General features: G+C 36.8%; 2 protein-coding genes across 3 annotated transcripts in view; one reads left to right on the forward strand and one right to left on the reverse strand.

Annotated features, from left to right (window-relative positions):
* LOC119077857 (probable cationic amino acid transporter) overlaps window positions 1-24204 on the forward strand; it is a 51234-nt gene that overhangs the window by 15565 nt on the left and 11465 nt on the right. The gene's annotated exons all lie outside the window — the stretch shown is intronic.
* Window positions 14357-16129, reverse strand: LOC119077886. Of its 2 annotated transcripts, none has more exons than XM_037185250.1 (2): window positions 16016-16129; window positions 14357-15749 (listed from the first exon to the last, which is right to left on the reverse strand). In XM_037185250.1, exon 2 carries the CDS (start codon window positions 15746-15748, stop codon window positions 14399-14401), a length of 1350 nt encoding a protein of 449 aa, XP_037041145.1. In that variant the 5' UTR covers window position 15749; window positions 16016-16129; the 3' UTR covers window positions 14357-14398. The 2 variants fall into 2 exon arrangements, with proteins under 2 accessions (XP_037041145.1, XP_037041146.1); XM_037185251.1 differs by having other exon boundaries at window positions 15817-16129.

Consider the following 24204-nt stretch of genomic DNA (forward strand, 5'->3'; position numbering starts at 1 on the left):
TACAAAATTGATGTTTTTTGTTTCATGGAGAAAAATGTGTAATCGGGCTATCGGGGTAATCACACTTCGCTCATCTCAAAAACATTGTGTCTTCGCTCTTGTTGGAATTTCCTATTTTCTTCCCTCCCGGTAAACAAATAACTATTGCACACCAAAGCGTGTTGTATACTCATAATTCACCTTCCTCCGTTCATAAAAGTTGGCTTGTAACGGTACCATACACACAATTTCTTAAACAATCTTGGAAAATTTTTAAGGAAACTCTGTTCGTTGTTTAAAAACAATCTTTTAAATCTCTCACTAGTTTGTTTCGGTCCTCGATATGGTTGGGAAAACAGAAAACTTCTTCAAGAACAACAATTTGATACTTCAAATGAAACCGTAGTGCTATGGCATGGCGTACAGAGTGTTTTCACATTCACAACTCAATAAAGGTAAACTTAAAAAAAAAAAGTTTTTGAGATGCTCTTCAAAATTCAAACTTTGTCTTGGCTTGTTATATCGGCATTGTCATGTTCGTTTTCATATACCAAAAAGGACTGTATCATATTAGTCAACATAGCAAGTATAGCGTGCGTATATAGTCAATATGATATAATATAATATGATGCAACATCTTCGTATAGCGTCTTGTTATCATATACTTTAAAATTGTGTAACACAAACCAGGCTGGCTTCTAAAAAATGTATTCGCAAAATATCCATTTTCCGTCTTTTATGGGATCTGCCGAGAATTTTCCATTCAAGAACTATTACATGTTGTGGGTGGGATGGATTTTTTCTTTCAAATAAAAGTTGGTGTAAAGAATTTCCTGTTTTTCCTGATATTAGTTTTGCAGATGTTTGTACAACGGTGATGTGTGTGTGTTGTGTATACGAACACGATACGTTGATACGTCTTCAAAAGTCAAGTATGATGCCAATGGTGCCAATGATGGTAACGGTTATTGTTATTGACTTTATGAATAAAATAACGGCGCGTTTCAGGTTTATTTTTTTTAGTTATTGAACCGTTAAACGTTGATGCGAAAAAAAAACCGTTTGAGTAATTCACAGGTGGGTTACCATGGATCGAATTTATGATTCTCATTGATTATGCATGAATTGCAAAATAACTTATGGGTGCGCATAAAATGACATCAACAATGAAACAACGAGTAAAGTTTGTTTTATTGATGGAATATTCAGAAACAGTATGTTACATTGGATGCTGCAAGAGTAATTCATTACATAACAATATTGTGCTAAAAGCAAACTCACAAGTGTAGAGTTTGTATATTCGAGCCGAGGGCGAGGTACACAGCTACACTTGTCGAAATACAGTTACCGAAGAAATTTGTTCAAAAACACACGAGTGAAATCGAGAGTATCAGAAATTTGTTTCCGAAGTAATAAAGTACGTAGCAGCATCCAATGTTTTCTGCTTTACTACTTGCATGTGTAAAACTTGATCTCCTCATTGAAAAATGAACAATAAAATGAACTGAATACAGTCCGCATATAATGGATAATTCTCGCAGGGGGCAAATTGATTTGAAATGATCAACTTTCGCATGGGGCAGGCAATAAAAACACTTCCAACCACGGGCTGGACACTCTGTGAATAGCATTTAAAAAAAAAATAGAAATAGCGTGAATAGTGTCAGGCCCGTGCTTCCAACGTGACATCATACGATCTTTTGAAGGTAACCATGATAACCATGATAACCAAATACCGAATTTATAGAATTGTCTACAAAAAATATGTTGTCCATGGTTCCCTTTCAAAGCGTATTTTTGTGATCATGACTAATGAATTCATAATTGCGAACGGTCTCGTCCTTGACTTTTGCTCATAATAGAATTTATGAAACAAACAAACAGACCTGAATTACCTACATAACGTAATGAAATCTGTACAATATGTTCACAGTGGGAGTGCTTTCATTAACCGAATCATTAATCAATTACAGTATTACTTGACACAAAAGTCTAAAAATAAGTACAAAAAAATTAATGCAAATTTCCTGTTAAATGGATCAAAAGCTTGCTTGTGAACAACAAAGAAAATAATTCAAAAGAATTTTCATTTCCATAGAAAATATTCTTAGACGAATTATTGTGAAAACAATTTTTTTTTGTACAGAAATTACGACAGCTCGCTGAAAACAGACGCGTAGGTGGAAAAATTGTTAAAAAAATATTTTGAGGCGAGAAGGTAAATATTTGTGGAAGGAAAGCACAGTCGATATACATCACATAAACCCTTTGCGTTTAATAGTAAATGAAAACACCGACAATCAATTACATGATTCATCCTGACATTATGTTCTATAACAGTATCAGACAATGACAAAACTGAGCAGAACTTCTTTTAACTTCTAAGTTCTAATGATTAATTTTTCGGTTGTGCACATTGCGACCTTGTAAAATGTCGTAATACTTCATTAAGATGAGCAATAAAACTCATTTTGCTTGTTTGATTGCAGCCATTGCTTCAACCCTTATACTCAAGCTCGAACAGCAACCCTTATGGCCAGTTCATGCTCGCATATGTCGCATATGCATAGGCGAGATGAACTGGCCATTACACTTGTCTAAGTTAAAAGTTCCAAACAAATGTAATCTACAACAAAGTTTGTAAAGTTTCGTCTGAAAATCTCCGTCTCAGTCCCATTATACATAAAAAGTGCACTAAATGTATTTGGATATGTAGTCTTTCCTATTTATCGTGTTATTTATGATTGATAGATACAAAGATTTCGGATTCAACTTGAATCCGCCTTCTTGATAGGGAGTTGGAATATGACACGAACCTAAACTTCTGAATAATAAATTTTCAATAAATTGGAACCCGAAATTTTTACACCGGAAACCACAACTTTTCCCGAAAAATTTCGGGTAACTCGAATTTGACCTGATTATACGATCTAACCTGAAAGTAAACGGTCATATCAAAATTTTCGGCTCATATCAAGTACGGATTTGAGCATAAAAACGTAAATTAAAAGGTCTTGGTTCTTAAACAGAGTACAGAGTAGTTCGAAACAGCAAACACGTATTACATCGGCTCCGATAGTTTTCATTATAAAATAGGTAAAAGTGTATCCTAAACGGTGTAATTAGTATCAGTGACTAGCTAAAGCGTAAGACACGTATTGGTCGCATCATAACTATGAAATTTACAGCGAATCTACCCAAATTCAAGAAAAAACAAGTAAATTTCCAGCGATTCAAAATGGCTACGAACTTCTCACCGAATACAAAAAAACACGGAAACAATTTGGATACCACAAACATCATCAACACTTGTAATTTTATTACTCTCTTGCCATTAGGCTCTTTAGACTTGACGACTTCAAGTTCTCTTGATTTACTCTCGCCGCGAGGCTCTAAAACTTATCTTCTTCATATGCTCCGGAAAAAGCGAACGTATTCGCTCACAAACACCGACGCGCTACTAAGGTTATTGTCATACTCTAAAGTCGTGACGTCACTTGTAGCAGTTCATCACACATCTACCATTTTGTCTCTGATTCTCAACCATTTCGCATCGCAAAAACGGAGGACAAGAAAACTACAAATTTCGATTATCGTCGAGCCGATTTCGACAATAAAGTATAAGGTACAGCTGAGGTTGCGGCAGAGTTTCAGAACTTCAACGGTGAATATTATACGCATCCTCCAGAAGCGCTCCGACTACTCTATCAACATCAATCATTGGAGCCACGTGCTGCGTACGCTGACCCCATCTGGTTTGTTCTACTCATCTGCGGAATTCCCCGGTAGCGAAATAGCTTGGCTTGGCGTTTCTGGCAGTACAACCGATAAGGTAACAAAATTTTCTGGACCTAAAATCGATAAACTTAAGAAGCATCACGAACATAACCTCAATAATGCCTTCATTACAGTAACAGCTGCGACCATCTCGCTTGGAAATCGACCAGCACTAACATACATCAAGGGCGGGTCTGCAGACGATAGAATTTTCGCAATAGGGATGTCCAGAACTCCATTCAGCAAACTGTTCAATTCGACCAGAAATACGGAACTCGAAGAGGAAATCGATTCGACCGAACCAATTGAAGTGGATCCGGAGGAGAGTGATATTTTGGACGGTGAACTGGATACGGAACTACAAATTAACGTGTCGAATAGCGACATTAACGATATAAGCGACATTGCAGCAGGCCTGGATATCTCGGAGAAAGCGGAAACTCAGAAGAGACAACGTGGTAACGGGGATACATCAACTGAAGACTCAATCATCCCGCCAACGAAAAAACTTAGAAACAACACGATGATGGAACCGCTGGAGTTAGACGAAGCACCAGTTCGTCCCGTAAAGTTCGTGGTGAAACTCGTCCCTAACATCGAGGGCGTGCACCTGTTTACTAAGGGCCACGGAGATCTCATCCATATTAGCGTCAGAAATCAACTGAGAAAAGAACAAGATCCAGACGTTAAGTTCGACTTCTGCGACTTCGAACGCGGACGGTATAAATTCATTTGTCCGAATGAAACGGCGAAAGATTGGGCGCTAAGTGTGGTACCGAAATTAACCGACCTTTGGAAAGACCCCAAGATTAAAGCCATTGATTGTGGTGAGCTACCACGCCTGTTGAGAGCTAAAGTTATTTTCGATAACCCAGCACCGGATATGCTCGATTTTTTCGACGAAATTCAACGAAAAAACGAGACAATTGATACGAACAATTGGCGCCCATTCAATAAAAGGAAAATCAACGGCGACACACAGACGATCGCATTCATTGGTATAGATGAAAAGTCAGTCGATGACCTGAAGGCCATTGCATACCGGCCTTACTTTGATAGCAGCCGCATCCGAATCTCAATCGAAGAAGCCAATCGTAACAAATAAAAATGATTTCTTTGGGCATATCATACGTAAAGAGTTCTCGTGTGTATAAAAGTGTAAACTTAAATTTGAGAAATAAATTACTTTTGGTGGAAACATTTCAACTCAAGACCTCCAGTATCAGCTCTCTGTTCACTCAACACTACGATGACAAACCCATTCGACTCAGAGTGCCCTGGCGTCTTAATGTAAGTATAATGATAACTCCAAAGGTAAGCTACAGCCACAAAACGGAATTGTTTGCAGCAGCGCAGTTATTATCAGTTAAGGTAACCAACCCCATAGCTACTCGTACAAACAAGTTTGCTTCATCAATAATCAGCCGCCGACTTACAGTAGGGTTTTCCCTTCTAGTTTATCGTTTTGTAAGCAGTAAAACACGCACCTGCGAGCCTACTCAATATGAATTGTTTTATGCCTTCTGGCTCAACAAATTGAACGGACTACCGTCGTGCAATGAATAAGGAACTCGAAATCTTTCAAATTAATCTGCACAAAGCATACGCACCTGCATCGGAACTTAACAGTCTAATTAAAAACATAACAAATTTCGTGGTATTTATTCAGGAACCCCCGGTTAGATCAGGTAGAATTAACGGAATAGATAGGAAATTAGGTAACATGTTACATTCAGGGGGCAATGGTAGACCAAGGGCTGCAATATATCACTCCAAAAATCTTTCAGTGCACCCACTATACAATCTCAGCTCGTTAGACCAAATGGTAGCTATGCTCACAGTCAAAATAAACGGTAGCGACAAAAACATCCTAATGTGCTCAAGCTATTTCCCATATGAATCAGTTGACGGACCACCAAGCACGGATTTTGCTGCATTAGTGGATTACTCCAAAACAAACAACGTACCGCTGTTATCAGGAACTGATGCGAACGCTCACCACTATGCATGGGGCAGTACCAACATAAATTCTCGCGGAAGTGACCTATTCGAATTTATTATAGCAACAGAGCTCTGCATACTGAACATCGGTAGCGAACCGACCTTCAAGAACAAGTTGAGAGAAGAAGTACTTGACATTACCCTATGCTCTGTAAGCTTATTCCCACACATCACGGACTGGCATGTGACGAAGCATATTCTAACTTCAGACCACAAATGTATTAATTACAAGTTAAATCTGGACCCTATACCTCCCCTGTTATTCAGGAATCCGGCCGCGACTAACTGGGTACTTTTCTCTGAAACTCTAACGAACACAATAGTAACCAATGATTTAGCCTCAGCCTGCGCGTCCGAGCAGGAGTTGGACAGTGTTACAGATTACTTACAAAAAATTTTAATAGAGGCGTACGAAAAGTCGTGCCCGATCCACAAGCATAAAGCCGGCAAATCGGTACCATACTATACGACGGAAGACAAAAATCAAAGGCAAATAGTGCGAAGACAATTTAACGTATGTAAACGCACTGGCGACTGGGCTCCCTACTACAAAGAATTGGGTATCTATAACAAAAAACTCAGAGAAAGAGAAAGAACAGGATGGAGAAACCAGTGCAGCGCAATAAATAAGATCCACGACGCATCGAAACTCTACAAAATTCTATCAAAAGACCCATCACAATGTGTAGGCTCCCTCCTCTTACCTAACGGAGAGTACACAAAAAACCAGGAAGAAACCTACAAGCATCTATTAAAAGTCCACTTTCCCAACTGTAAGGTAACTAGCATAAATGAACACAACAGCAAACAATTCTCTTTCGATGGAATAATTAATGAGGAATTAATTGAGAGAATAGTAACCGTGGATAGAATAAGCTGGGCCGTAAAATCGTTCCTTCCACTGAAATCACCCGGTCCCGACAAAATATTCCCAGCAATGTTACAACACGCCACTAGCGACGTTCTTAAGATAATGTGCAAGCTTTTCAAATCTTCGCTGAGACCAAAATACATACCAAAAAACTGGAGGTACGGTAAAGTGATCTTTATATTGAAACCGGGAAAAACCAACTACTCTCTTGCAGAAAACTACAGACCAATAAGTCTAACATCTTTCATGCTAAAAACCATAGAAAAACTGATCGACAGATACCTCAGAGACGAACCACTGAAACATTTTAAAATACACGAAAAGCAACATGCCTATCAAAGCGGCAAATCAACAGAAAATGCTTTGCAGAATATCGTGCAAAATATAGAACTGTCCCTATTACACGATGAATTTGCTCTAGGTTGCTTCATAGACGTATCGGGTGCATTCAATCATCTCACATACATAGCAATAAAAAACGCATGTCGGGTACACGGGATAGATCCAGGATTATCAGCTTGGATTCAAGCGATGCTACACAGTAGGCTAATTTTTGTAAACTATGGCACATCTACAATCATTGTCGCGGTATTAAAAGGCTGTCCTCAAGGAGGGGTCTTACCACCATTACTATGGTGCCTAGTCATCAACGAACTACTAAAAATTTTGAACAACACAAATTATCAAACGGAAGGATTCTCCGATGATCTTGCCACCCTTCTAAGGGGAAAATTTGTCAGCGTCCTATGTGATCTACTTCAAGATGTATTGAACATAGTTAGCGATTGGTGCGATAGGAACGAACTATCGATTAACCCCAATAAGACAAAGATGATTCTATTCACCAGAAAACAAAAAATTTCAGGAATCAAAGTACCAACAATAAAAGGGGTACCTATCCTACATGTATTCAAAGTGAAGTATCTAGGCATTATCTTAGACTACAGGTTGCTATGGATCGATAACTTAGATGAAAGACTACAAAAAGCAACTATCGCCCTATGGCAATGTAGGAAAGCATATGGAAAATCATGGGGCCTATCTCCTAAAGTAATGTTTTGGATTTACACAACCGTAATCAGACCATCCCTAACGTACGCCTCCTTCCTCTGGAACCATATTTGCAACAATCAACAGGTCTTAAAAAAACTCAACAAATTCCAAAGAATGGCATGTAGAGCCATAACAGGATCTTGGAAATCAACACCAACCGCAGCACTAGAGGCAATTATCAACCTCACCCCGTTAAATATATACATCGAAACAGAAGCATTATGCACCTTAAGTAGAATAACTAGACAGCAGAGAATCAGAGAAACTGAGCATTCTAAAATCTGGTTTGTAACTCTGATAATGGAGCCGTCATTAGCTATGCCGTCTGACAAGATAATAACCAAATACATTTTCGAAAGGAAGTTTAACATCAGGATCCCATCTAGGGAAGAATGGCAAGACGGTAGCCTAAAAATAGAGGGTAAGGTGATATACACAGATGGTTCTCTTATTAAGAAATCAGCAGGAGCGGGAGTGTACTGCAACGAACCTAAAACTGAAATATCCATCCCTTTGGGACAATACTCATCTATCTTCTTAGCAGAGGTAAGAGCTATAATAGAAAGTTGTCACTTCATCACTAATGATATGACAAACGAACAAATAATAGCAATATGCACAGACAGCCAAAGCGCAATAAAGGCCCTATCATCTCATCGTTTCACATCAGCTCTAACAGTAGAATGCTTACAAATCCTGAATAGTTTATCCACAACAAAATACATCGATCTCATTTGGGTACCCGGCCACAGCAATATCGAGGGTAACGAAATCGCAGACAAACTTGCCAAAATAGGAGCAACAAACATATTGGTCGGCCCTGAACCAGCCAGCGGCACGCCACACTCGCATTCCAGAAATATCGTAAACACAATAAGAGCAAACAAGTTTAGAAGCCACTGGCTTACTATCCCCACTTGTCGTCAGGCAAAGAGCTGTATAAGGATCAGTATAAGAAACTCTAAATTTCTACTGAACGTCAGCCGAACGAGACTAAAAATATTTACTGGCGTAACCACGGGACACTTCGGTTTTAACAAGCACTTAACTACAATAGGAAAGAGAACTGATCCAAGCTGCGATCTGTGTGGCCATCACACGGATACAGCTGAGCACTTCCTCTGCGAATGTCCGGCTTTTATAACAAAAAGAAGGATTCACTTAGGTGGGTACACTATCAGGTATGACCTGATTAAAAACTTACATCCAAAGGACATCCTGAACTTCATTGCAAGTACAGGGCGGTTCGAACCAACAGTAAATGACTAACCCAACGTTACAGCTAGCACAATGGGCCCAAACGATGGCCCCCGTGCGTGTTTTACTTAGTAAAACAGCTGCATTTAATAAAAAAAAAAAAAAAAAATCTCAGTGCCGGACTGGCTCAAAAAAGCCCTTCGAGCGTTGTATGAAGAAATTGTTCAAAAGGCCCTTCGTTGCCCCTTATCCATACAAAAATCAAAAAGCCATTCGGTAATCGCCCGAACGCCCATAGGGCCAGTTCGGCACTGGAGTATCTTAATTGAACTATTTGCACTTCGTGCAATGTGAAACAATTAAATGACTTAAGGGTGATATCGCGAAATCTTCGAATAACTTTGGAACAATGGGTCACGTATATTATTGACTTATAGTTCATTCGATTCGTTGAACGGTTGCGACTAAAACGTAGTACTACGTTTGGTGAACTTTATTTTGCTGTCGACGATCGAGGTCATAAAGTAAGGGCCTGCCGAAAGGTACCCAAAATCGTTTTCTTGCGATTAGTCTAGTAAAACAATTGTGTGAAAAAACTTTTTCTAGCCCTGTAGCCCTGTAGACCTTGAAGAGACGCACATTTTTAGTATACACACCACCAGGTCCATGTTGACTTGTTGGTGATATCAATCATTTTAGATGAAAAAATAGGTGATTTTCCCAAGTCCCTGACCGGCTGCAGTGACATAAGTCCGAGTATGTATGGTGAGAGAGACTAGCCCATGTAGTACCATGTCATGGCAAATCATCCATGGATAAGTTTGACTGCAAAGGGTTGAAGCGACTTTAGTGGATGTCGACCCCAAATCGACGAAATTTTATCGCTTGTTTTCGCTTTTTTGAGGTTTTCTGTGCGGTTATTCATTATTTATTGCTGATAAGACTGAGATCAACTATAAAGAGTTCTTCGATGTAGTGCACGTAAACAACGTTGATATATCGAGTAATTCTTTATTTTAGTTTATTTCACTTTATATAACAATTTTATTGGAAATAAATATTGAATATTGAAAAAAAAAGTCCAAAAATTCTTCATACCCCACTTTTGTATAGAAAATAGTGCAAACAGATCGAAATTCGGGTTCTTAGAGTATGTGACTCACGTGGATACATCGTGGAACTCTTTATTTTAGTGGATCTCACTCTTACCAGCAATAAATAATGAATAACCGCACAAAAAAACCTCAAAAAAGCGAAAAAAGCGATAAATTGTCATCGATTTGGGGTCGACTTCCACTAAAGTCGCTTCAACCCTTTACTGTTAAACTTGTCCAAGGATGTTTGTTCATGACATGGTACTACAGAGGCTTGCCAATCTTACCACACATACCATGTTACGGACTTATGTCACTGCAGCCTGTCAGGAACTTGGAAAAATCACCTATTTTTTTCACCTAAAATGATTGATACCACCTGTTGGTGGACCTGGTGGTGTGTATACTCAAAATGTGCGTCTTTTCAGGGCCTAGAGGGCTAGCTTAAAAAGGGTTTTCCCAAAATTGCTTTACTCGAATAATTGTAAGATTTGGATTTTGGGTTCCTTTTGGCAGGCCCTTACTTCATGACCTCGATCGTCGGCAACAAAAAAAGTTCACCAAACTTAATACAACGTTTTACTAGCAACCGTTCAACTAATCGAATGAGCTCTATAACTCAATAATATCCGTTACCCCATGTCCCGAAATGTCTAATTTTGTTCGATGTTCTGGCGATATCACTCTTATCGATATCTTAATTCAATGCTAATTACGTCACAAAACGCTTTTGAGCCTAGAAGAAAGGTGCGAATAGTGAAATAGATTCTAATCGCACAGAGTACAAATAGCACAATAAAGACTAATCGCACCTGTGCCTACCACAACAAAGTAAAATTGAATTATTTCACTCTAATGTCGTACATTTTGTGTTAGCTTTAGCAATATACTAATATTTGTCCATCAAATCTGGATGGTTCTTTTAATTCATTGAAACACATTTAATCCATTTAATGAAACTACACCAAATATTGAAGTGATATTGTTGAACAGAACACACTTACAATAATCTCTAAATGACCGAAAGTGACAACGTTAATAATATATATTGCTTTTATTGACCATTTATTTGAAACCACTAATCAATTACATTGTATCAATAAAGCACTAGAACAATATCCACCCATCACAGCAGAAAATAATATACACAAAATATGGTTCACTTTTTCATGAAAATCAATTGCCTTTCATTGTGTAATTAAATTTGCTGATAAGTTGCTGGTTTGCTGGTTGTTGTTGTTGGTTATTAAGCTGCCATCCACACTGGTACAAATTATATTGTTGTTCGAAAATAAATTGAATCGAGTATAGGCGACGCCTTTTCATCCAAAAATGTTTGCTCTTCATAACACATACAACACAATGCTGAGGAATCCAAATACACTTGAAATATCGAGAATATATATGTACATCATCAAATCAAGCTCTGTATGTTCGAGTGGCTCTTGGTCTAATAAATAATAAATATTCCTAATGGGAGAAGTCAATTGAGCATTGTTGTTCAGTACATCCACTCAATTTAAATATCTACCCTGTGCTAACCTCTATATAATTGGAGACGCTTTTCATAATAAAAGTGGATAGGAGGTGGAAGCTAGACGGTTTATTTCATCAAATTAAATTAAATCTATTTAAGGACGATTTTGACATAAAAGAACGATTGTATGGGCTCAAGGAACTTTAAGATTGCGTTAATTTTAAAGGTACGGTTTCCTTTATCGTTTGTTAGTTATAATTGAGTCGTGAACGCACTAAAAAATTGGATTATGAAATAGTAATTTTACTAGGTAGGAAAGGATGCAAAATGGAGTGTTCGTGTTCAATTTCTGATTGTTCTGATTCGAGACGTAGCCGATGTCAATAAACTCATAAACACGAGACCTTTCATTTTTATCCTGAGTTATATGCAAAAAGATATATACGACTGAAAGATTCAACAGTTTGTAGAAACGGTTCTTGTTATGTCAAAGCTTTATCGCAACGCTCAAGCCTAGCGATACTAAAGAGACTAATTATTTACCTATGTGTCTTGGACGGTTGATTTTAGGCAATTTCGGGAGAGCCTGAAGGAGAACCTATGCACAGGGACGAAAGCTTGAGACAGAATCCAAAATTGACCTCATTTTCGATTTCGAAGCATAAATCGTTGAATGAATCTCAGTGCAAAGTACTCTAATAAAGTACTTTGTAGTCAACGTCGTAAATAACCATTGTTTACAAAGGGTCCTTGGATGAAATAAAATCCACCATAAAACCATAAACTCGTCAATTTGTTTCACCATTTTTCAAAGTTAAAACAAAGTGACAGTTGCAAAGACAAAAAACTCTTGTACATCCCATGGGAGAAATAAGGGTTGAGAAAATAAGCATTTTCTCACCTGAACTGTCATCAGAAAGAGTGTCAACAAAACGCCATCACAGCATTTGAGTGAAGATGCCAGTTGTATGGCCAGTCCTGAGCGAGTACAATAATTTTGCATTAATTAGCTAAGACATCATATATGTTTTTTTTTAAGTATTTTTCAGAAATTCGGTGTTAAAAGTTGTATACGTATCTATTCTGGACCTTCGTCGACGGTTGATTTTAGACACTTTCGCTAGTCGTCCTCCCTTCGTTCGACTACAACTTCCAAAATTGCCTAAAATACGTAAACAACTATTGATTTACTTTTCATATACAAGTTTGATACGGTTCTAAAGCTACAATTTCCGTAAAGCTGAAGTCAAGAAACAGACATAATGTAATAAAAAATTCAGAGCAAATTGATCACATTTTAAATTCGATAGGCAGTGAGACAAATGTGTCACTTAAATAAATTATTCGCCTACATCAGGAAAAGCACTTTCGTTTGATTTGTTAGAATTGTCAACTCTAATAATTTTGTTTTTATTGAAATGGATCAATGAGGCTTACAATGCATTTTTCCCAGCTGTTCACTTTAACATTTCATTTCTTTGCCGATTGAATTGAATTTTAAAAAAAATGTTTCACCCTCCTGCTCTATTGTTTTGTGGAACTTCTAAACAACCAGACTAAGGTCAGGATTTAATTCCACCTGAGAAAAAAATAGTTGTTCAGTGAGATCAATCAATTGGTAATGGATACCCCAAGTTGACTATATAGCATATATCGACAAATTTCAGAAGTATTTCCCATATAGGAAACGTTTTTAGCTATTGAGCTATGGGAAGCATATCTCTAAAAATACGTCAGATGGAAGTTTCTTTCAAAGACAAAGTTCTAGAGTTTTCGATTCTAGTTGATCCGTGTTTCACAATTTTTCCCTAAAGTTTGGGAGCTATGAGAGTTTTAAGTGTGTACCCGTCCTGGTGCCCGTGTCTTTCGGCTAAGTTTGAGAGGTGGATACAGTCGTACGGTTCGTATAACCGAAGTGTGACGCAAGTTCTAGTCCTTTAATTAACTAACAAAAGAACTGATTTCGGTGATAGTTACAGTCTCGACACGCAAAAAGAAAGGCGTCACAAATTGCAGATGAAGTCAAAAGTGTAAACAACTGATCCCATAGCTTTGAAGCCGAAACCAACTGCTATTTGTGGTACATTCTTTTGGCGTGGCGAAGTTGTAAGCGTTCACATCAGTTCTTTTGTAAAAAAAAGGACTTGCGTCACACTTCGATTAATGCCGACGAAAAATTTTAAAGACAAAAACTCTCTATGCCCTCGATAATATCATAATACCTGACGAAGTAATTCATTTTCGTTTTTTGATATATATTCACGAAGTAAATAAGACCAAACAGAAATGCGTTTCATTCCATTCGAAATTTGAATTTGTGCTCGACGACAAGCCTAATCCTATATACAAAGCGATATCAAATTCTAATCCGCATTTGTGAAGCTTTTTTCGTTGTAAAATATAAAACCGTAATTTGTTGTGACACATCGTCCAGAAAGCCTATTTAAATTTCACAAAGCTCCATTAAATTTTCCGATGGTGTTTTCTGTATTACGTTATTTTGAAAGTTAATAATTACGTAAAGAGTTTTCGGTTTCTCTTATAAACGGAACTAATTAAAGTTTTTGCTAATAATAAATGAGAGTTGTACGTTCGCATCGAAGCAATTTACTTATACATATCCCTTCGAAAGTTTTCCTATTATAGTCGAACTAATGAATGACTTTCCGTGAACGAATGAACTTTCATATTGTTGAATATTCAAAGGAAATCATCAAAAGTTCGATAAAATGTAGTGTTGACTTGGCGGTTACGCGAATATTGCTTTGTAAACGGGGAAAAAATATGGTAATTCTGTAAAGCTGTCGGCTTACCAAATTGATACCTCATTTTCAATAAGAACGGTGGTAATGAAGATAGGCTCGTTGCTCGTTCGTGACACCAGGAATTAAATTAAATTGTAGAAAATCGTGTATCGAATTAGCTAATTTTATTGTTCAAACGTTTTCTTTACATATTTTTCACTTCAGCAGTAAGTGTTCGCAGAGTTTTTCGGATAACCAGAACGAGTATCATTAACATAACGAGGAAAGCCAACAGAAATAAATTCCTAACTGATAGTGCTGAATTATCGACACCCAACGATATTCCAAAATTTTGAAATTTATCCGAAATTTCTTTGATCAAATCATCGAATTCCTTTAAATTGTCCGATTCATTTACACTTCTCGCTTGTCTAGTGTGTGAGCTAAACTCCTTCTTTACAAAAACGGATTCTTTCAAATACTCGGCTTTCTCTGCATCGCTCAGATGCTTCACCTTTTCATCCTTCAAAATCGATTCAATGATATCGGAAAATTTAAATCCTTCCGCACCAGTCGGTGGCACTTCTTTTTCGATTCTTTTAAAATAATCCAAAATTAACTTCATAGTTTCTTGGGCCGACGACGATTCGATTATTTTCAGCATTTTCATATGATCGATGACGACGTCAATGCGCTCGTAGAGTAATTGTTGAAGTTTCTCGTATGTAATCGATGTGTTGACAGTTTTCTTCACTGATTTTGTGTCGATTTTCAGATCAGTCGGTTTTTCCTTGCACCAGAACACATTTTCGCCGGACTGCAATCTTAGGTTATTCGTGGCTTCTGTATCCCAAGGATTTTTGAGGAAAATGTCTTTGTCGCCTTTCAAAACCAAATCGGTCATCAATTTATCGCCAGCAAAAAGATCAGCCCAAATTTTAGCTGTTGCGTCGACTCCCTCTTCATAACAACTTTCCACTAGATTCGATTTGGTCACGTTGTTCAATTGCAGCAAGCAGCACAATGCAGTTGTGTCAGCTTTACCATACCAACGAACCGCTTGCGAATTAACCGAAATGTTAAATTTTTTCACAAATGTTGCTAGTCTGTCAGCTGCACGGATTGTGTCTTCCGTGTCGGAAATTTCACCATCAGAAATGGTCAAAATTCGAAGTAGTTCCACTTGCTTCTGATGGAAAACTTCGAAAAGTTCCGACAATTTCTTTACCGTTTCGTACATGTATGTACCATCCCGAGCATACATGTCAAAGGTAGATAATTCGCTGATTTTCACTTCATAATATTCAACCTCATCATCGAACGCAATCAGATGAAATGAATCATTATCTTGGCATTGTAAATTCTTGAAAAATTTTGGCAACACTTGTCGTACTATTCTTTCAACCGCATCACCCATAGAACCAGAACGATCTAATATGATTACGGTTTCCGTTTTAAAGTGGGATGTGCTGGCCGAACCATTCGGAACGTTGATTTGGGCTACATATTGTCCGTCCAATGGATACAAATTCATTTCGTTCACGTATTTGGCCATTCTGGAAAACAGTCAATGAGACGAATAAATATTTTAAGGTTCGCCAATGTCTCACACAACTGTCCTACTCGTTTGATTATTTCCTATATACTCTGCCAGATATGTTGTGGCTCAGAAATATTAAAATATCGGCCGACATATCCGACAGTGGAGGCTTTGAGATAAGGAAATAATCATAGAAGTAGAACGGTTGCAAGTAATTAGCTTGTAGCACGTTTGATTGGAAGTCAACCGATCTCTAAAGTATTTTTACTCAACACCACTGACCTGCTTTTATTTTCGTTCAGTATTGTGTCTAACAATTCTCACTTATGAATGAAATCACTTAATTGAATTTTTATTTATCTCCTCTCGTTTCTGGTAATTGATTTGAACTAAATTAATTGATTAGCTACGTGATCTTTTTATATTGTCGATAATTTTAAAATAGATTTCTAATTCTGTATCCAATTTATCACTAATTGAATAAAAGAGACTTTCTCATTCAGGGTCACGATCCTAATCACAAAGTACAATTTGACCAATCATTTGTTGCAGGTGTGATAAATGCAACAATTCAGTGCAGCTTTTTTTAGAAAGGATTAGTAAACGGTATTTCATCACAACATTCTCAGAATAGCTGATGTGTACATCGAGCAGTGTATCATCATTCGACTTGTGTTCGGGATGTGTTGTGTTGTTGGTATTTTTTTTTGCGAACTTTTGACTTATTTTACATACAGAAATTCTACTGAACCAACGTTCCTGTAGCACCATGGGATGCTCCATTTTATTTACTTTATCTTGGAGTCAGTGATGTGGAAATTTACTTTGTGCATCGTTTGCATCAGTTGATTTCATTTTGCTGCTTTGATAAATTGTAGCATTGTTTAGCTATTAGAATCTGTTGAGTTTAATTTGTTACTTGCTTCTATGAGTACTAAATAGTTGAAATATGTAACAGGTTGCTTGGCTCATTTTCTCAATCGATTTTTGCAATTGTTACAGAAACAGCATAAAATGTTCTTGCTTTCTCATAAACTGTTCATTCCTTTCATTAAGTTCAAAACAAATATTCAGAATAAAGCAGTTTCCTTTTGGAACATTTTCAAACGAGCGATGCTTAAGGGGAAATTTCTGTAGAAACGTAGTAGAAACCATTGTGCTTTCCAAAGAATAAAACATCCGACTTTCCTTGCTAATGAACAACTTTTGTTTCATAAACATGATTCACAAACAGTTCGCCTACGAATGATTCTCAGAAACGAATCGATTCTCTCTCAACACAATCGATGATATCGTTGGATAACATAATTCCAGAATATAATTGACGTTACCGATTATATCATTCCCACATTTCGATAGTGCGCACGTCAAAAAAGACGATTTTAAACACCTCCTTCTTCTCCCCACACACACACAAAAAGACAGCGACAGCACTCCTCAAAAAAGACCCCTAAGTCATATTATCTGCTAATAAGGAGCTAACATTTTGAATAAAAATGAAAATCGTCTGACTTAAGGTCCTCGCTTCGCTCTGGCCTCAAAGTTCACACTAGTTGAAAATCTCTATTTCATAAGACTTCTGTAGCAAGACTTCTGCCCATCCTCGAACTAAACGGTTTAGTCTGAACCTCAGAAATTTCATATCCCGTCGATTTTAAAAAAGTTTTTGGAAATCCCTGATTGAGTGATTTTCATCCGTAAGATACTGACCCTGATGATCCTTTCAGTCAAGAGAATAATAAAAGGACGGCGGTATTGTGCTGTCCCGTATTTTGTTTTTTCCGCATAGTTTTTCACTTTTCTGATCTCCACCGTCGATAACCGTCTTTTGAATATAGTCTGAAATGCTTCATATTGCGGTTATCGGCGGTATTGATCAGAATAGTGAAAAAAACCCATCACAAAGAAACAAAATGTGGAAAAACGTCGAAAGGAAACGGAACATGTCTTTAGGCAATACATGATAGACAGCATTTCGTGCTCAAATTATGTTATCCTATAGAGTCAAAAGCTTCATTCCCTTCTGCTAATTAAGACTCACAACCAGTTACGATCAGTATTTGAGTATGTGACTACATAAAGTCAATGTCCTTGCTTTTCGAAATATATTCAGTGCGTGACAGTAACATCGAGCCAACAGTTTGTTCAGCAATTAATCACGACAAAAGAGGGAAAACAAAAATCACAAAAAAGTTTCCCCCAACTCTTCCTGCGTCGCAAAGTAATGAGCCTCTGTTACATTTAGTATGAACAGGAAAGTTCGACAATGTTTTGCTTGTACCCTTGTACACCTGGTTTGTTTTAGCCATCAAACCATAATTATTGTGATTGCTTTGCAACGAAAATTGCTGGTGTACGTTCATTGTGTACAATGGAAGTAAATTTGAACTGATGTATAATGCAAAAATGTTGCTGACGTGTTAGGATGATCCGAAGCATACTAAACATTCGGTAAACACCACAGAAAGGCCTTTGTGCATTCGACGCATTTATGCAAGAGTTTCGTTATTACATTTAGCTACCCAGAGATCTGCTACTCTCCTTGCTTTGTGATTCTATTCAGCCTCAATAAATTCTAGGAAATTTACTTCAAATATAAACTGAAATTGTCGGACAAATTCCTTTACAAATATTAGACATTAACTCGTTTCATTAGTAGAGATTATGGGAGCTATTCTCGACCATATATGATATTCTAACTACAGTCAATCTACTATAAGGAAAACTCATAGATGTTTCCTCTTTCGAGGATGAATATTGAATGAATTTATTTGCGAAGTGTGCCCAGTATTTAAACCCCTAAATGGGTAACTATGATTCGATATAATTCAAATGAGTGCTGTGATTGGAATCACCACACACATTCCCTCTTAAAGTTTTTTTTTTCCCTTTTTTTCTTTTACTTAATCGGAGACATCGAGTAGTTCGTCCTCGAGTTCTTTCTGTCGATTTACGAGTAATTCTTCATGTACCGCTATGTCCAAAAGGTCTGCTTCCAATTCCAAATTGACCATATCGGACCATTGTTGGGTGGGTTCATTCACAGGTGGAATTGTGATCATTGATTCGGTAGTATGAGAACTTGGGTGTCCATTCTGTATGGATTCAGTCGATGTACCATTTAAAGACTTTGAAGTTACTGTAGCCGATGTTGATGCCTTCTCCAAACGTCGTTGTGCCCGATTCTTTCCAGATGGTGGTGGTATGTATGAGCAAACTGCAGGTCCGGGACAATCGCCAACAGGGGTTGCAGGACCATGAAGCTTATGTTTAACACATACGCGACGTTGTGGGGAACGATTGTATATCTTTTGTAGCAATTGTCGTTTTGCTGGAACTCTTGGAGTATTTAACGTGTTTTCTGATGGTGCCGCAATACGCCTCTGTTTCGATGATTGACGATGTTCGATACGATTGAGGTTCTGCTGCGATAGTTGTAGAGAGTTCCTTATTGCCATCAATTCTTGGAGTATCATATCGTTGTTGCAACGATGCTCAATCCGGTTGAGGGCTTGTTGGGATAACTGAATGGAATTTCGTATTGCTACGATTTCAGTTAATATTGAGTCCAACGGGGTGTTGGATATTATTGGTTTTGTATGTGAAGTCATTTTAAAGTTTCAATTTTTCTTTTTTGTAATTTTTAATTCTAACTTGTTTCTTCAACAAGAGCTTCAAAACGAATGCGATAGTTCTGTGCAAAAACATGGTATTTATTGGCAAAAACCTGGTTACTTGACCAATTTTTCAATTGAATCTAGCAGTTCGTTTTACTTGGTAGAGTGATTTCTGCCTCTATGACGACTTTGATTTGTTTGAATTGAAATGTCGTTATTGGGTTGAGAATTCATTCGACAGGTTGTTTTTACTTTACACGGAATGTTGTTTGAAATACTTCAAATGATTTTTTGATAGTACAACACATTCCGGAAGGATGTAATTTCGATTTTTATTGCCTTTGTCTTCGAAAGTTTGTTATTTTGAAATTTTGTGTCTGATTAGATTGGTAACAATCTAATAAGATTCGGTTCGAGAATTTGTTATTTCGAATTTTAGATCTGTTTAAATTTGGCAGGAATTGTAAAACAGAGTGTGTCAAAAATGGTTAAATTTTGAACTTTTATTTCGGATGAAGATGGATTTTTTCCGACGTTGGAAGAGAGGTTGTGTTTCCAACTCTTAATTTAATTTGAATTTATTTCAGATCAAGAGATCGAACAACCTCATAATTTCACGAAATGACTTTGTCATTTTGTTTGAAATCATAATCGTAAGCGTTGTTTGTTGTCTGAAATCATTCGTAGGAAACGTTTGAATTCATGTCGTACTGCCTTCGTTTTGCAGGGATACGCACTGCACGAAATGTACTTTTGTTTGTATGGTGATATTTGTCTGTGGTAGCAGACTTTAGGCAGTAGAATTTTTATGTACATTCCGACTGACATTACTTTACTCAATGATTTTGGGTCAATGAGTTTAATTTGAACCGATCGGAAGATTTTGGTCTTCCAGGCGCCAGTGGTTTTTGGTTCATAATATCAGATTTTGTAGGTTTAGGTCATTCGTGAACTTGAAATTGCTATGTGCTAATCTCAAGGGTGGTAAATTGATACACGATGACTTACGTTATGTTCTGTGATGGTAAGAACTTGTGAAACTAAGTTACATGGAAAAAGGTTGTGTTATCGCACAGTGGATAACTCATTTGATCAATTTCCATGTATCAAGTGTTTTCAATTACAATAGTAAGAAACGAGAAGTTTCAATCCTCGACACGAATCGGTTTTGCTAAACGGTTCCGTCATTTATGAGTTCAGTCATTGAAGACGTTTCTCAAGACGGTTGGTCGTAGAGCTTAATTAACGAAACGCTGAGCCGGGTGATTGGACTAATTTAGAATTAGCGATTGTTGCAAATCGTTTCTAAATTGTAAAGAGGGAATACTTGACTTTTGGTGTTCGTCAGGAGGATTTTTTTGGATATCTTTTACGAAAAATTGTTGTAATTTTGAAGTGTGGAAATATTCGTTAAACTCTTTCGGAGTTTGTACGAAAAACGAAAAGACCTTATCTTCTTCACAGTGATGCAACGCACCCATTTTGAGGTGGACATCCCAATCGCGTCTTATCGAGATTGGTGGAAAGTGTTGTTGATAAGTTTCGATGTATCGTTTTACGTGAATAATTCTTTAGGAAACGGTTTTCTCTGATCGAACGATTTAGTTTCACTAAATGTTGATTGATAATTTTTATGAAAATGGTTGTGAGACCAAATTTCTGGGCCAAAAAAGATTATTTTTGGTTGACTGTAGTTCATCGTAACTAGATGGTAAAGTTACGGTAACATTGTCGACAACATTTTAGCTAAAAGTATTTTGTGCTAAAACTATGTGTATATCTTACGACTAAATTTTTAATTTTGTAACTTAAGCTAGTGGCAGAGCCTCTGTTTGCTTACATGCTACAATTTTTTTCTAAATTTAGTCATTGGTTTTCATTGCTAAAAACGCAATTTTAAAATGTTGTCGACCGAAGTATAGATGGTATTACTTCGTTATTTCAAATTTTATATTTTATTATTCGTTATTGACGACTGTAATGCTTGTGGGCACTTCTATTTATATTATTTGATTGGTACAGTCCACTGAACTTTTATCAAGAACAGTGCAAATTGGTGTTGTGCCAATTTGGTCTTTCATACATAAGATAATTTCAGGGCTATTGCTAGTTGAAATTGTTAGACTTTGTTCAGAGGTATTTTAACGTGAACTTTAGTCGGGGTCACCAATTATATGGGAGCTATTCTCGACCATATATGATATTCTAACTACAGTCAATCTACTATAAGGAAAACTCATAGATGTTTCCTCTTTCGAGGATGAATATTGAATGAATTTATTTGCGAAGTGTGCCCAGTATTTAAACCCCTAAATGGGTAACTATGATTCGATATAATTCAAATGAGTGCTGTGATTGGAATCACCACAAGATAACACAACGCAATTATGTTTACAACGCCGACGGATATTTTGTTGTTTCATTCGTTTCGTGTGCACGCGATATGCGAATAACAACGTCTTTAACTGTTTCACATCACCTTGTAAATATCCTTAAAATGATTCATCAAATACTTTCGGTGGCAGTGTTGTTGTGGCCGCTATGTACCAAACATGAAATTTGGTCATAAGAACGCAATCAGGTATGACACGATTCAAATGCTTTACTTAGTACTCAATATTTAATCTGTCTAACATTGACTTTCCCATGTACATACCCCCGACTCCTGGCACAATTTCAGTACGATAGATGGGGGCAATTCTATTTTCCTTCTTTTCTGTACATAAAATTGGTATACGTATACAATTCGGTGTTGTGTTCATGGTAAATATGAACGCCACTGTTTCCTCAATGTCAACCGAAATGAAAATAAACGGCTAAGGCAATGTTTACAACGATATAAAAGCAATTCCAATTATGGCTAACGCTACATATTTATTATTATAATCTATGGAATGGGATGGTTAGGAGAATTTAGTTTTTTTTTTTCATATTACCACAGAAAAATGATGGTAGTTGGTGTTAGCTTAGTCGTATATCACAAAAGAAAACGATTTTTCAAAGAAAGCGTTCAAATATCCCATAGGGACAAGCTGGTAATAAATTTATAATGGGATGACCTCGAGGAAGAAAATTTTCTTTAATGGCTCCCACTTTAAATTACTCGTCTTATCTTGTCAAATGTATATATTGCACATGTAAGAGGCAACAAAGGTAAACTATAAAAAAATTAAATGTGGTTTTATTAAACGGAGAATATTAAAAGAAAGAAGGAAGGAAAACGGGAAAATTGTGGGATGGGAAAATGTTTGTTCAAAAATTCTGTTTTTCTTTTCTTTTCAAAATCTACTTTTACCTTTTTTCTTCATCCAATATTGCCAGTTGCACTCATGCATTTGTTATGAACGATGAATTCAGAGAAGTGCATCGTAATAATAACAAGTTTTTTTTCCGTAAAAGCCGATTATTGCATCCGGCCATCATAACATATGTCGAGAAATTCTAGAAGTAAAAGCATTTCTTTCATGTCTAACGTAAAGCTGCTTACTTTTCATGTAAATAAAAATACCATTCACAAATTGTACAATGGAATAGATGATTAGCTTGAGTAGCTTGCTAAAGATTTCGCTTTTCCGAACATCACAGAAAACTTTATGAGACGTTGTTCGGGGGCTTCCTGTTATTGTTTTGGTATGGCATCATTATGTTACGAAACCTGACATGCCAGAACTACTTTATTCCATTGATCCAGTTTATGGTGAAAGGATTTTACAAATAACTAGTCAAAATGTAAGTTTTCAGATTATTTAAAGTCTAAGGCAGATGCGAATAATCAAAGTGGCACTTAAGTGAACATGAAACAGTTTCCAACCTTTATCAGGTTATGGGCCCAGTACCTTTTATTACTCATTAAATTTTTATTGTTTGGAAACGAAAGCCATTTGCATCAAATGTGATGTCAGAGCTGCTTTGCTTCGTATTGAGTTGTGGCATGTGCTGCAACCTAACAAAGATTTGTGTGCAACATGAAAACAATATATTCACCCGAAAGTAGAGTTCCGTGTATTTTTGCGGATAGGGATGGGAGGCGTTCAAAATTATCGATAATATCAATCGAAAGAAATTATCGATAATCGATTAATCATATCGTTATCGATAATTTAATAATTATCGATAATTATCAAAATATCGAAATTCGATAATTATCAAAATATCGATATTTTGATATTTATCTGAAAATTCATGATAATATATCGACATATCGGAATATATCGATAAATATCGGATTTTCGGACCGAAATATCCTTATATCGAATTATCGATATCTTGATAATTATCAAAATATCAATAATTATCGATTATCGATATTTTTTTGATAATTTTCGATAAAAAAAAGTCGATAATTATCGATTATCGATAATTGATAATTATCGATAATCATTTTCATTATCGCCCATGCCTATTTGCGGACTTGCATTGCCTTCAGTTGTTTGTATACTTTGGGCATAGCAGCGTAGTCTGCTATAGCATTGTATGGTTACCTAAGAAAAACCACAAAGGATGAAAAGTGAAAACATATTTCGAAGTAAAGAGCAGACTTAAGTCACAAAATCAGCTATGTTGGCAACAAATGCCTGGTGGAATGGAACCCGTTCATATCCACTAATAAACGGTCCTTTCTCAAGTCAACATCCTATCAATCTTTCCATCGGGTGGAAAATCGATTACCCGTATTAACTTTAAAATGACTTGATCACCCGCTTTGACCATTCTCTGCCACGAAAACTTAACCGATATTGAGACAATACAGTTATCTATATTTCTTTCGTGCTATTTCGTATATAGCTGTTTCTTACGATGAAATATTGATTCCTTTTGTTCCATGCAATTAAGTTTTATTATTCAAATACAAAT

Source organism: Bradysia coprophila, unplaced genomic scaffold (assembly GCF_014529535.1).
Source record: "Bradysia coprophila strain Holo2 unplaced genomic scaffold, BU_Bcop_v1 contig_24, whole genome shotgun sequence".
NCBI classification, from domain to species: domain Eukaryota; kingdom Metazoa; phylum Arthropoda; class Insecta; order Diptera; family Sciaridae; genus Bradysia; species Bradysia coprophila.